Raw genomic sequence first — 13,194 nt, forward strand, 5'->3', positions numbered from 1 at the left:
AAGTGTGGGCAAAAACGTAAGGATCAACAAAAAATATGTAAGCTGAGGCCTTGAAGCATTGCCAGGGAGGGCTAATTGGATACCCCGGTGCTATTTAAGGTAGCACGGGATTGGGCTACTAGGCCTTCAGGGAAAAAGAACGGCTAGAGAATGACACTGCGGCTCCCTCTGACCCCCCAAAGTACTGGCAGTTTGGATCTGGATCTGCGAGACATCCCTTGGGAAGAAGCTACCTTCCGTAGACCGGATCCGTCAAACAGATAAGCTGGCTGACTAATACCGAGAGATTCGATGGAAGGGTTAAGGAAGAGGCAGGCGGGCCTGGGTAACAAGAGAAAATGTGCTAGAGCAGAAGTGTTGAGATGGGGGTAAACTCTCCCTCTGAGCAGGAGCAACAGGTACACAGCCGTAGAAAGAAAACAAGTAGTTTGGGATGGGGGTACTGAAATGAAATCCAGAGGAGTATTTAGCTAAGTCCATAGGCTTCACTTCTTCCTACCTCCATCCTGTCTTGTTTTTTCTTCTCTCCGATATTGATTACATTTCTTACTTTGTAGACTGATCTCAGTTGTTTGATATGAGAAAACTGATACTAGGAGATGCTTTCTCCATCCCTTTATCTTGTTGGGGAAAAGGATCCTGCATCATTTTGATTAAGATGCCACTGGGGTGATTATTTTTTATTTTCTTAATCCTGGGTGTTCACAATACTTTAAAAAAAAACAACAAAACCCCCACAGCTATACATTTATGTGATGAGTTTTGAGCTCTAGCCGTGAAAATTGAGTCATAGTCTAAAAGCCTGAAACAAGAGTGTTCCCAGATTGACACTAGCCCCCCAGGCTGGGAGGTCTGCAGCAGAAGGGTGAGCGGGCTGGGACAGGCAGACAAGGGTTTGTGAGTGTAGAGTGCTGCCACGGGCAAAGCCCCATTCGGCGCTGAGGGAATCAGAAAGGAGGTAAGTGGACCCTGGAGGGAGAGACAAACATCAGCAAAGCTTTTAATCTGATGTGCAGGTACCTTGGAATAGCCTGCTGTATGTAGTGGCCAGTGGACAATCTTGGTCTGTGGGCAGGAAAACACATCTGTTATGTGATCAGTCCACTTCTGTTCCAGTGCTGTGGTCAGTGTCTAGTCCTAGGGAGGCCTTTCCCAGCCAAGGGTTGGCCTGAAGGCTGAATGCTGGCAGAGGCTCTTCTTTGAAGATGCTGATGTTGCTGAAAGGAAGGGAGCATACAGGGTCCCACGGTGAGGCTGGGGGAGAGCCAGAAGAGAAAGTGTGAAGGTGTTAATGAATGGAGTAGAAGAAACAGAAGGAGATGTTGCAAGCCAGAGTTCATGGGAATGGTGGGGAAGGTGTTCGAAGGTTTTAAATAGAAATGGGCATGGGGAACCTGATTAGGAGGCATTATTTGAAAGAGTTGTTCGTAGGTTGGACTAAGTTAGTGATGGTGGAGTTGGAGAGAAAAAGTTATGTGCTGTAGCTTTTAGATGTGCTGGGAAAGAAGTGAGCTTGAGAACCATGCTTTAAAGTAGCCGGTGGCTTCTTTGGATACTGGTGGGCCCCTGAGGATCAGTGGCACTGAGATTTGGCAAGGAGTAAAAGTGGAACCTATGGTGGTTGTAAAAGGGGTGCTCTGAACTGAAGATTCCTATCAGGGAGCACCGATAAGCTGAGTTCCTTAGTGGTATTGTAAGTAGGATCTTTTTGATGAACCGTTTGGCCAGTAGCCTAGGGGAGGTAGGTAGTGATGATTAGGTAGAGAGGATGATAACTGGAAAGAAAGCTTGGAATCTTGCTCTCCAGAAGTGTGATAGAAACTGAGAGCCACGGCTTGAGATTGTGGTGTTTTAAAAATGGAGTTCCAGGGAGTGAGTCTGAATTGTTCATGGGTTGCTTTTTTTTCTTTCCCCAGTCTTAGCAGCATTTGAATGGAAGGCCAACTGATGGACTAAAAGGGATTGGTAGTTAATTGGGGACAGAGGAGGTAGGCATTGAAGAATGGGTATGAAACATGCCATTTTGATAAGGTCTACTTTCACTGGAAGGGTAAGTGGCTAGAGAAACAAGGCCAGGAGTAGACCTTAAAAGGGAGTTCATGGTGATGGTGTAGAATGTAGCAGCACTTGGTTCATGTTGGTGAGGATTCCCCAGCCTGGTACCTCGGGATATTCGTAGGAATTGCTGGGATCCTGTTCCAGATCTGTGCCCACAGTTAGGTATTTCTCAAGAAGTCTTCATTGGAGAAGGATCTAGAGCTGCTTTTTGATTCATTTGGACAGAAGGAAGGTGTTTTTTTCTGGAGAGGAGCACGTATTGTCATGAAAGAAGACCTTTTGTTGGCTCCCTAGCAGAGAGTTGCCAGCTTGCTCAGTAAAGCCCCGGGGTGTGACTTGCCAGTTTTTCTCCCCTGGATTGTGGCAGCAAGGAGAATGAAATGTCTGATGGCTAGAGCCAGGAATGGTTGGCAGATCTAAAGGGCTTGTCCCAAGTGCTTGAAAGTAGGCCAAGTAAGGGTTTGCTCTAAGAAAGGAACTAAGATTGTGGCACAGATTCTCACTAGATCAGTATAAGGAGATAATCTCATAGATGTTCTAGACTACACCTTTGTCAGTGTGGTGGAAGAACTAGCAGCATCCTCATCATGTAGGAGCCTGTTAGAAATGCTATTAGAATATCAGGCCCTACTCCAGCACTAAATAAAATCTGTAATTTGACAAGATCTTTGGGTAATTTGAAGTCTGAGACACTGCTCTAGTCTAGACTAGTGGTTCTTAAACTTAGTCAGAATAGTGATCAGAATTAACCTGGAGAGCTGGTTAAAACATGGATTATTGGTCCCAACCTCAGGGTTTCTGATCCAGAGTCTGGGGTAGAGGCTAGGAATTTGCATTTCTGGTAAATTCCCTAGTGATGGGATGCTCCCTGTGAGGGAATATGCTTTGAGGCCCACTGACCTCCCCAGCTTTTTCGTCTATAAAATAGGTCAGCGATTCCTGCCTGCCTTACAGAGATGTAAGATCAAATGAGCCAATGTGTGACAAAAGTGTTCTGTGCATTATAGGTAGGATGTCAGCTGTGTATTGCTTGTTCCATGGTCAGTGATTTTAAAAATCTGCTGTCATGCCAGCACAACGGTTTTCCTGTCCTGGCTTCTGGCCAGAGGCTTTGTACAGAGAACAGGGAATCTATGAAGCACCCCATGGAACTAAGCCTTCTGTGAAGAGACCAGTAGCCCTTTCAGAGGCAGGGCCCCCTGAAGCCCAGCCAGTTTCTCTGGTCTCCTGCCCAAGTTGCCTGGCCAGGACCTCTGTCTGCCTGAGTGGGCTTGGGCCTCTCCCGATTACCTGTTACCCCAAAGTACTGGATCTTTGGTGCAGTATTTGCACTGATTGGGAAAATGGTCTTTGACTAACCAAGCCTCTGATTTGTCTTGTAATCCTGAGCATGTTATGTGAATTTTCCTCACCTTACTGGTTGAGTAAATGAACAGTCATTGACTGCATGTGCCCAAGTCCCAGAATGTGGACTCTGGATCCCTAAAGTGAGGGAAACTGAGGGAGAGGCTATTCTGATGAGAAGTAATACAACATAGTGGTTTGGAGCATAGATTCCAGAACTGGACTCTGGATTTGAGCCCAGTCTCTACCACCTACTAATGGTATGACTTGCCTTAGGCAAGTTACTTGTACTCTTCATGCCTCAGTTGCCCTACTGGCAAAAAGGGATTAATAATAGCACTAGTCTCATAGGACTATTGGGAGGATAAAGTGTAAGTGCTCAGTACAGTGCCTTACATGTCATATCCATAGGAGTTAGCTCTTCCTAGTGGAATTAGTACTAGTAGTCGTCTTAATCCTGGCATCATTGCAGGGTATTGAGATAGAGCAGGTGGCTGGGAAGAAGGCCTTGCTTCTGGAAGCATAGAGAAAGCCTTTAGGCCTTCTATCAACATAGTGGGTAGAGCTGAGGCACCACCTAGAGATATTTTTTTTCCTGTACTGGAATGGTAAGTTGGACTTGGAACCCTTCCATTTCCATGCCCTCCCTTAGTCCTGCCTCTGGGGGGCCTCTCCTGCACACAACCCCGAGATTTGCTTAAATTAATTTTATGACCAATATGTATACAGGTAGCTACAAAGGAATCATTTGGTTGTTTGCTGCCCTGGAGGGTTAGCTTCAAAGAGGCCACTAATATCTGCAGTTATTTACAATTGAGTATATAAAAATGCTTGAACTGAGGTGGATCCAGAGTCACGTGAAGGTAGACACAGGCAGGCACACTCCTGGGTGAGGATGCAGTTTTGAAAACTTTTGGGCCCCTTCATTTATTGGTATTACTATTTTTTTAAATTCACATTATAGTAAAAGTGAATTATAAATCATTCTGCACACCGCCCCCTGCCCCCCCCAATAAAGAATAGCACTGTCTATTTTCAGCCTCTTTTCTACATTTTAATTGCTTTGGGTTCTGTAGGGATAGTGAAAACGGACATGTAGGTGAAAAACCAGCCTTTTAAAGCTCCAATTTTTTACCCTTCCTTGTCCTGAAACTTCGAGCATCAGCTCTCATCTGTCAAAGTGTAAATCAGCAATTAAAACCCAAACAGCCAAATGCCAAAGATGACCTGAAGCACAAAGCAACTGACAAACAAGTCCGGACAAATCGACGGGTAATTTATAAGCTTTGCCCTAAAATCTAATTATTTGGCAATTCGAATTTGCAGCCAGCCAGGGCTCGGCAATAAATTTAACCCGCCATAAATTATTTAGGAGCAGGCTGTGGTGTAAATCAAAACCACGAGTGTTTGTTTAAGAAATAAGCTCCTTGTGCATAAAATGTCTTTTTTTTTTCCCCAAGGGAGAAACTGTTAAGCAAACCGTGCCCTGTTTGTTGCCCAGTGCAGCCCTCACTTTCCCCTCTCAGCTTCCCCTCTTCCCTGTGGCCAGGAGGCTCCTCAATCCCTTGAGGAAGGGCCTGCCTTTTTTTGCATGGGACTCGTAGGCAAAACCCAAGTATTTGCAGAAAACTCATGTTTTTGCCATGTACTGCTTTTTGTACCTTGTGGTGCGATGTCGCTTTTGGATTTATCAAACCTTTCCTTGCAGGGGTGTTGTACAATTCGGTATTTTCTTCTGAGGCTGGAGGGAAGGGGTAGGTTAGTTGTTACCACCTCTAAACTGAAGGAATGCCAGTTCCTGGGTTGAGAGGAGGAAGCCATGAAAAATGATTTGCTGATTCCCTTATTTCAGACAGGACCATAGAGTCATCAGCTCAGGCAAAGGAGAATCTGTGCTTTGGAGAAAAGGTCTATAAGAACGTGACACTATTAAATCTTCTGTCCCATTGTCAAGAAATTCCAGCAGTCTAACCTAAGTCCCTTCTCCTTAAAAATCCTTTTGTTATTGTTGTTCTATCTTCAAATATAATCTTATCACTGAAGACACTTTAGTTGAAGGGAGTTTGAATACCCTGAAAGCAACCTACACATTTATTTCTTGTAATCTGCTGATTGTAGGTGTGAAATTTCACTTGAGATGCTATTACACTTTTGTACTCAGTTAATCAAGACAATCTCTGGTGTTCCTTGTTGAGCAACTAGAAAGCAGCTCTGTCTAAAACCTTTGCTCCAACTTATACCTCTGCTCACTTAGAAAGGTAAAAGAATATTTACTTAGTTCTTCCTTTTTATCTGTCTTCTCTCCCATTAAAAAAACAAAGAAAGGTTTGCTGCTGGCATTTTATTTAGGGAGACAACAGATACAGTAGGTTTGGAACCCTGGATACTTTGAACAATTCGAGTTCTGAGGCTTTTGTCCTGAGTTGTCAAGTTGTGGCTAATTCCCATCTACCATCAGCAGACCAGCTTTTGGGAACTATTATGCTCTATCCTTGGACAACCTAGTGGTCCAGGTAGTTTGTGGATAGTGAAGGGTGACCAGCTGTCCCAGTTTTAGCTCTAAAAGTTCTATGTTCCAGGGAACCCTGGGTCTGGACAGACAGAAAGCTGGATGTTGGTGGTTTGTAGCAGTTGAGGGAGGATGAGAAACCGCTTAAAGATGAGAGACAAGGTGCTTTGGGGTGTTCTATGTCTGCGTTTGAATCCTGGCTCCACCACCACCTTTACCCTGTTTGTTACCTTCAGTAGATCACTTCATCTCCCTGACCTGTGGGGAGCTGTGTAAAAGCTGAGATGCTTCTGTTAGAGCCAAGTGCTTGGCTTCTACCTTGCCATTTATGGCCCCCTCCGGTGTTACTCATCAGAAGTGGAGAGAGTGAGGTCTGGGTGCTAGAGATGCAGACCTAAGGCTCTGGGTTCCCACTGTCCCTGCCCTCAGAGAATAGTGCCATCTGCGTCACTGTGCAGCAGTGGTCCTCCAGGACTTTCTGCCCAGGGAGGCCACATTCTCTGCTCTGGTAACTTGAGAGCAGCCTCTCTTCAGAGGAGATAGCAGGCCAAGCCTCCTAAAGACAGCCTTTCAGCCTGGAAGAATCAGCTCTTGACCTGTCGGATTCTGAAAGCTGGGAGCCCTGTTCTCTTAAGTCTCCTTTCCCCATTTGGAGTCCCAGCTCTGCCCCTTACAAGGAGTGTAACCTCGAGCAAAGCACCACTTCTTTTTGGGCCTGAGTTTATCTGTAAAATAAAGATCTTAGTGATTCCCACCTCCTGAGTTGTTAGGAAGCTTCAATGAGGTCGTTCCTGTTAAGCATCTGGCGGAGGGTCTGCCATGTAGTAAACAACAAATGGAAGGAATGAAATGATTCCATTTTCCACGTGGCCCTGAGGGTGTTGGAGCCAGCTCCTCTCTACCCTTTGCCCAGACTCCAAGCCCCTCAGGCAGAGGAGCCACATCTCCTTATATTTGTCTCTATGTCCACACCCAGCCCCTCCCTGGTAAATAGTAGGTGCTTAATAGTGTTAGTTTATGAGCAGCTGCTGCCGCTGATATGACCTATCTTCCAGGATTAATAAGGGTAAGATAAGAAAATGTATTTGCAAGCACACCTGTAAGTTGAAAGTCCTAACACTCAGTATGTCCCTCCACTAAGATATCATCGTAGTGCGTTGTTCATTAGTTGTTCAGTATCTTCTCTGCTCACTAGTCTGTGTACTTCTCCAAAGCAGAGGCTACTTCTTCCCTCTAAATCCCACTCCCAACACCCGTACAGTGCCCTGCTCCCAGTAGATGCTGCCCAGGTAGTTTAATTGAATGCACATGATGTATGGATGTAAGGAATTGGGAAACTGTTAGAGGAGGAAGAGAGGGCTGGTGAACACACACTTGGTTCTTCTTCCCTTCTTGGTGCTACCTCTGCGTAAGCAGACACTCAACTACTCCTAAAAACTTCCTCCCAGGGGAATGAGGAGATTGAGGGAGGGAAAAGGAGGAGGGGCAGGAATAACAGTTTCATCATCATCAGAGCGCCTGCCTCCCGAAGCTAGCACGGAGGCACAGCTTCCTAAGCTCCTGGTTGGAATTAATGTGATCAACCTGTAACTTTGGTGTTACCTTTCCGATCCTTATGAGCCAAAAACTGTTGGCCTGCTCTGGGTGCACTGGCTGCAGAGTCATGCCCCCTTGGTAGAGTTTAGGGTTCCTCTCCCATGAATGGGCTGTTGGGGCCAGGATTTTGAGGTTCTGGGCTTGGATGGGTAATATGCGAGGCTAAGAAGTACCTAAGTGAAATCCTTTGTGCTCTGACTCCCCAGAGGGTCTTCTATCAGAAGCTCTTCTTTTCATCCTCATTGGCATAAATGAGTATGCCAGTGTGCAAGGTCATTGACACAGCAGCCGCTGATGGTGCTGAGAAGGGTCGCATGCAAAGTCGTGTTGTAAGATTGGCTCTTGGAAGTCTCTTCTTGGTCTTGGGGAGAAGGTCTGGTTGATGGACCTCTGGAGAGGTATGTTTAGGATAGGTCCAGTTCACTGTGTCCCTGGCCCCCAGGTCTCTCTGGGATCTCCCTTCTCAGTTTGCTTAGAGCTGAGGCTAGCTGCTTCTTCGTCCCTGGGAGGGTACTACTGAGTGTGAGCACAGGTTAGCTCCATTTCCCTCGGGGTGAGGAAGCCAGCAGCAGGAGAGGTGGAAGAGCAAGCTGCGGTGGGAAAACCCAAAGGCCGTTTTCAGAGAATCTACTGGGGATGCCGACTTGGTGCTGGTCAGAGCAGGAGCTGAAGCGCTTACTATTTTATAATAAATACTAATGAAATTCTAGATCTGTAATAACATTTCAGATATCTAAAACAAACCATGTGCTTGTAAAAAAGTGGAAAGAGATCAACTTTAAGCCATAAATTCTTGGTAATAGAGGGTTTTTTTCTATTTATGTTTGATAGATATTTTTGTTTCCAGAGGAATGTCAACTCCTAATTTCATAATGTATCATGGGCTTAAGAAAATTGAATTTAATAAAAGCCAGAGATGAATGGCATCCTTAAAGGTCCCAACACTTGTCTTTATTAGCAGGACAAACTGCAGGTCTCCAAACACTGCTTCTCTCCAAATGAAAGTTTAAATGAAAAGTACAGTTGTGTCACAGGTTCAATTTCATTGTGGGCCAAGCTAACATTGTTAGTGAGGAACTGGCTGTATTTGTTTCTTTAGACACCAGGGCAGCCAAACTCACCAGGCTGTGGAGCTCCTTCTGGGGAAGTGCTGCTTCTCCATAGCAGGAGAAGCAGGCTACATCAGAAATTTGGGCATCCGGTGAGCCCCACTTCAGAGGGGGTGCTTGGAAATCTTGGCTGTCTGGTTTTTCAGGGGGGCCAATATGTATTTTGTGTGTATGTGTGCCTCCATTTTATTTTTCAGCACAAAACTGTCTTCTGCCAGGTCTGCTAAGGAGTGTTCTTTGAGGAGTGAGAAAGGCCTAGGGGACTGGGGGAGTCCCCTCGTCTCAAGTTGGGAGGAAAAGTATCACCTAACCTAAGCAAAAGCTGGGGCCTCCTTGCCATTGCCCCCTCTGCCTCAGCCTTGTTGCCCTTCCTATCTCAGGGGGCTCCTGTCAGCTTCCCCATTTCGGGGGATCAGCTGGGGAGGCTAGGCAAACAGAACCTCTGGGTTTTTCTGTCATGAAATCTGTCTGCCTTGATTGGGTCTTCAGTCCTGCTTTAAGGCGTTGGGTAAAAATAGATGCTTTAAAAACAAGCCCGATAATCACAGGTGCGTTTGAGGGAGAGGCTACCTGGCTGCCCTGCGACATCAAGGAGATTGGCCATTTCACCCATCTTCCCACTCGTCCACGTCCTGCACACGGTCAGGTGTCAACAGCTTCCGTGCTGCTCCTCCAGGCTGTCCCTGGAGAGAACCAGTTTGCCTTGATTTTAGTGATACTAGAAAGATCCCCTCCAGAACTGGGAACCTGGGGTAGGGATGCCGCTGGAGCTGACTACTGGGGGCATGGAGTGGGCAAAGCCCCCCTTCGCTCTCTGCAGTGGAGGCCTTTTCCACATGCTAATTTTACTCGGAGGATTTTGCTTTTATTTATTTTTTTTATTATTTCCTATTTGTCTCTTCCAGATGTTTTCAGGGCAGTTTTTTTGTGTTGTAAACTAATTCCATTCATGTTTTAAAAATTTATGAAAGCGCTAATAAAAATGTCAAAGTGGTAAAAATGTTAGCTTTTCCTCTGCTTTGATTAAATTTTGCAAACTGTTTTTGAATATTAAAAAGCAATAATTTTTTTTATTCTCTCTCCTCGCTTTCCCTTTTCTCTCTGGTGCGTGTGTGCTCTCCTGCCCTCTCCCCCCTCTGGTGCATTCCTCCCTTCCCAGGAGCGATGTGGGAGGCGTGCTGCACAGCCAGCGTTCTGCAAGCCTGTTTGCACACCAGGACCTTGGTGCTGTGCATCTCTATTAAATAACGGAGACAAATTAATCTTAGAGACACCAAACAAATTGTCACTCCTCCTCCTTCTCTTCCATTACGTTCCAGTGGACTGGGAAGGGCTGGCTAAGTGATTGGGGGGAGCAGGCTGGGGGAGGGTGTACTGCCTGAAAGAAAGGTGGGAAGCACTAGCTCCTATTACTCTTACTCAGTTTTCTGCTTCTCTTTAGTATCCCCTTTGGCTTTATTTATTATTTATCTTTTTTTTTGTTTTTGAAAAACGAATGAAGAAACTCATCGGTTCTGCTTAAACTTCAAATGCAGAAGGCTCTGATCGGTCTTATGGCTGGTTGTCTAGGTGACTGGAGATCCAAGCCCATCCAGGGCAGAGGCCTGGGCAAGTGGAAGCAGTGGGGCTACTTTTGTGGGCTCTGGTAAATAGGCCTCTGGCAGAGAACCAGTTGGGGAAACTGGGGCAGCTTGTACTACTGTCTTCTTTCCTCTTTCCAGAGACGGTGGGAGTGGGGTGTGTGTCTAGTCCTTGCCACCTGTAAGGGTAGTGACAGTGGGAAGGTTAGGATGGAAACTGAGCTGGTGCCATTTCAGTCTTGGGTCTGTTCTGTCAGGAGTTTAGGAGTCCAAAACAGTCCCTCATTCTTGAGTTCCTTGAAATGGTTGGTTAAAAAAGTGTATTATTCTTTTTGTGTGTCTTTGCCATTCCAGGAAATCATCGAGTTCCCCATCCTGAAGCTAAATGGTCGGACCATGGAGATTGAGTCTACCTTTCACATGTATGTCCAGCCCGTAGTCCATCCACAGCTTACTCCCTTCTGTACAGAGGTAAGGGCCCTGGAGCGGGGCAGCCCGGGCTGCTGGGACAGGAGTTTTGGGTCACTGGCACGCTGTCCCTGCTGCTTAGGGGCAGCTTGAGTCTTACTGCTGGTTAAGGCAGGTGAGCATGGGACCCAGCCAGCAGCTGACATTTTACAAAGTCTGCCATTCCACTTGCACTGCTGTGGTCACTGGGGACCCAGGAAGTGGCACAATCTGTCCCAGCTTCCCCAGCCTTTTCCCTCCCTTATTGTCCCTACCCCTCCTGGTGACCAGCACTTGGAGTGCTGCCCCACTCGAGGGTGGTGCTTCCGGGGCTCAGTTTCTCTTCAGTTCCATTTCCCTTGGGGCCTCTTGACAAGAAGTTAAGATTTCAGCTTCTTGGAAGGAGAGGTTATGTTAAGGCTCTCTTAGTTTCTGGTGATGTTTTTCTATCCTGGAGCAAAGTGGCCCTGCTTGAGTTTGTGGGAAGCACGACCCTATCGTTGAGGAAAGAGAAGGGTGGTCTAAGTGGTATATGAGGCTGAAATGGCCTTACCCTTATGCTGTGCTGGGTTGGACTCAGCCACTTTGCCAGCAGGTTAGTATTGGCCCCATTCTGCAGATTGTGAAACTGGGCTAACTTGAGATCTTGATGCTTGCTAGAGGCTTAAAAGAGCTAATAGCGGAGAGCAGGTGCCCCTGCAGAGTTCTTACTCTCAGGATCTTCTGTGACTGGTTTCCCCTGTGACATGTCATGTTTTGCACTCTGTGGTAGCCACGGGCTGTAGTGGAATCATGGGCCATGTATGTGTGGTAGCAGAAGTAACAGGAAAACATGAGTGTTTCTGGAATCTTTTTTTTTTTCAAGAATTTGGGGCTGGGGTACATTCAAGATAGTGTGCCTTTGTTTAGAGATCTACTTTCTGCATATAAGTGAAACATGAGGAAAAAAGCTCTTGAGTGATCCTAAAACCATTGTCTTGGTGTGGGGAATGCTGGGAAAGGGCCTGCCTGCCACTGGTGGGAGGCCCCATGGACTTTGAGGTTGACTCAGCCCAGATACAAAGTTTCCGGCGGTCGCTACTGGGCTTGATACCAGTGTTTCACGCCCAACCCATATAGACCTTTTGGTGCAGGCATCCATCTCCCAAGGTGTGTAGTCTCTCACCCCCTTTGTTGTTCCCACTAATGATGTTGAGATTCTTGCTCCCTCTGGAATATGCGGTTTTTTCCCCCTTGCCCCCTGGAAATTACCTGTACCACCAGGGGGCGCTAATCTGTTCTTTTTGCCCCTTTTGGGAAAAAAAAAGTCACCATTTTAATGGTGAAAATCCCTTCCTTGTGGAACGGGAAGATTTTCCTTAAGCAAGCCACTGGCCTGAAAATGCAGTATCCTCTTATCCTTCTCTTCCTCCTGTCTGTGTGCAGACTCCCCACAGGGGTTCCAGCTGCAGCTAGGCTACCTGGCACAGCCGGGCAGGCCCAAATTTGGGAAAGGTTACTCTTGTTTTGGCATGGAACAGTGCTGTTGGAGCTCTGCCCTGGGCAGGAGTGGGTGCCTGAGAGTATTGGGAAAAGGGATCTTTTTGAGATCAGGGCTGCTGCTGCTTCTTTTGGGGGGGTAGGGGGAGGAGGGATTGTGAGACTATGATGAGAGCTATTCTTCTTTTTTCTGGAAAGTTTCACCCCAGGACACACATACATAATTTGGAGGGCAGGAGGCATGGTGAGGTTGGGACCCTTGTCCTGAAGCCTTATCTGAAAGTGAAGATGTGAGTGAGCTGTGGCACCAAGGGTGCGATTTCGCCTCAGGCTTCTGGAGCCTCCAACTCTCCTTGACCTGGTCCTGGCCTTTTGTCCAGCCTCACATCTTCCTGCTTTATGCCCCGCACTTTGCTCACCTAAGGTCGCCCCCTCATCGTCTCCCTGTGCACGTGATGCTCTTGCCTGTATGCTGCTCCCACTCTTGTCCTCCCCCTCCCCACCCCTAACACTTGTCCTCTAGGACTTCGCTCAGGGTCACCTTCTCTGGGGAGCCTTCCCTGAGCCCATGGCTGGTGCCACCACTCAAAGCCCTGAGCAGATGCATTATACTGTATTTACTTATGTGTCTCCCCACTAGACCGTGCATTCCTTGAGGGCAAACCTAGGTCTGATCTATCTCTGGCCCATCATTGGAGCCTGGTGCCAAGTAAGCACTTGACACATGTTCCTTAAATGAGTGAATATTGTCAAAGAGTATTCAACCACACCTTGCTGCCTGCCGCCCTGCCCCTGTCCCGAAGTAACTGTCCTGCTCACTCAGTCTTTTCGAGCAAGAGAAGTCTTCTTTGGAAAACCTCAGATCATCTAAATATTGCCCTGTTTCCATTCCAAATGGAGTTGGAATGTAGAGAGAGGCATGGGTACAGGATGCAGGCCATCATTGTGCGACCTCGTCCTGTGTGGCAGTGGGCTGCCTTTGGGGCAGAGAGAGAGATCATCACGGTCAGAGAGGATCTTTCTTCAGTAAGGATTGTGCCTAAGCATCTCCTCCAGTAGGATTCGCTCTTGT

General features: G+C 46.9%; 1 protein-coding gene across 11 annotated transcripts in view; it reads left to right on the forward strand.

Annotated features, from left to right (window-relative positions):
* The window catches only part of ERI3 (ERI1 exoribonuclease family member 3), a 125,286-nt gene that overhangs the window by 21,935 nt on the left and 90,157 nt on the right, over positions 1-13,194 (forward strand). For all 11 annotated transcript variants that reach the window (XM_080800345.1, XM_080800342.1, XM_080800341.1 and 8 more), the window contains one exon: positions 10,551-10,667. In XM_080800345.1, coding sequence (XP_080656471.1) covers positions 10,551-10,667 — 117 coding nt within the window. The remainder of the gene's footprint in view (positions 1-10,550; positions 10,668-13,194) is intronic.

Source organism: Martes martes (genome assembly GCF_963455335.1).
Source record: "Martes martes genome assembly, chromosome: 4".
NCBI classification, from domain to species: domain Eukaryota; kingdom Metazoa; phylum Chordata; class Mammalia; order Carnivora; family Mustelidae; genus Martes; species Martes martes.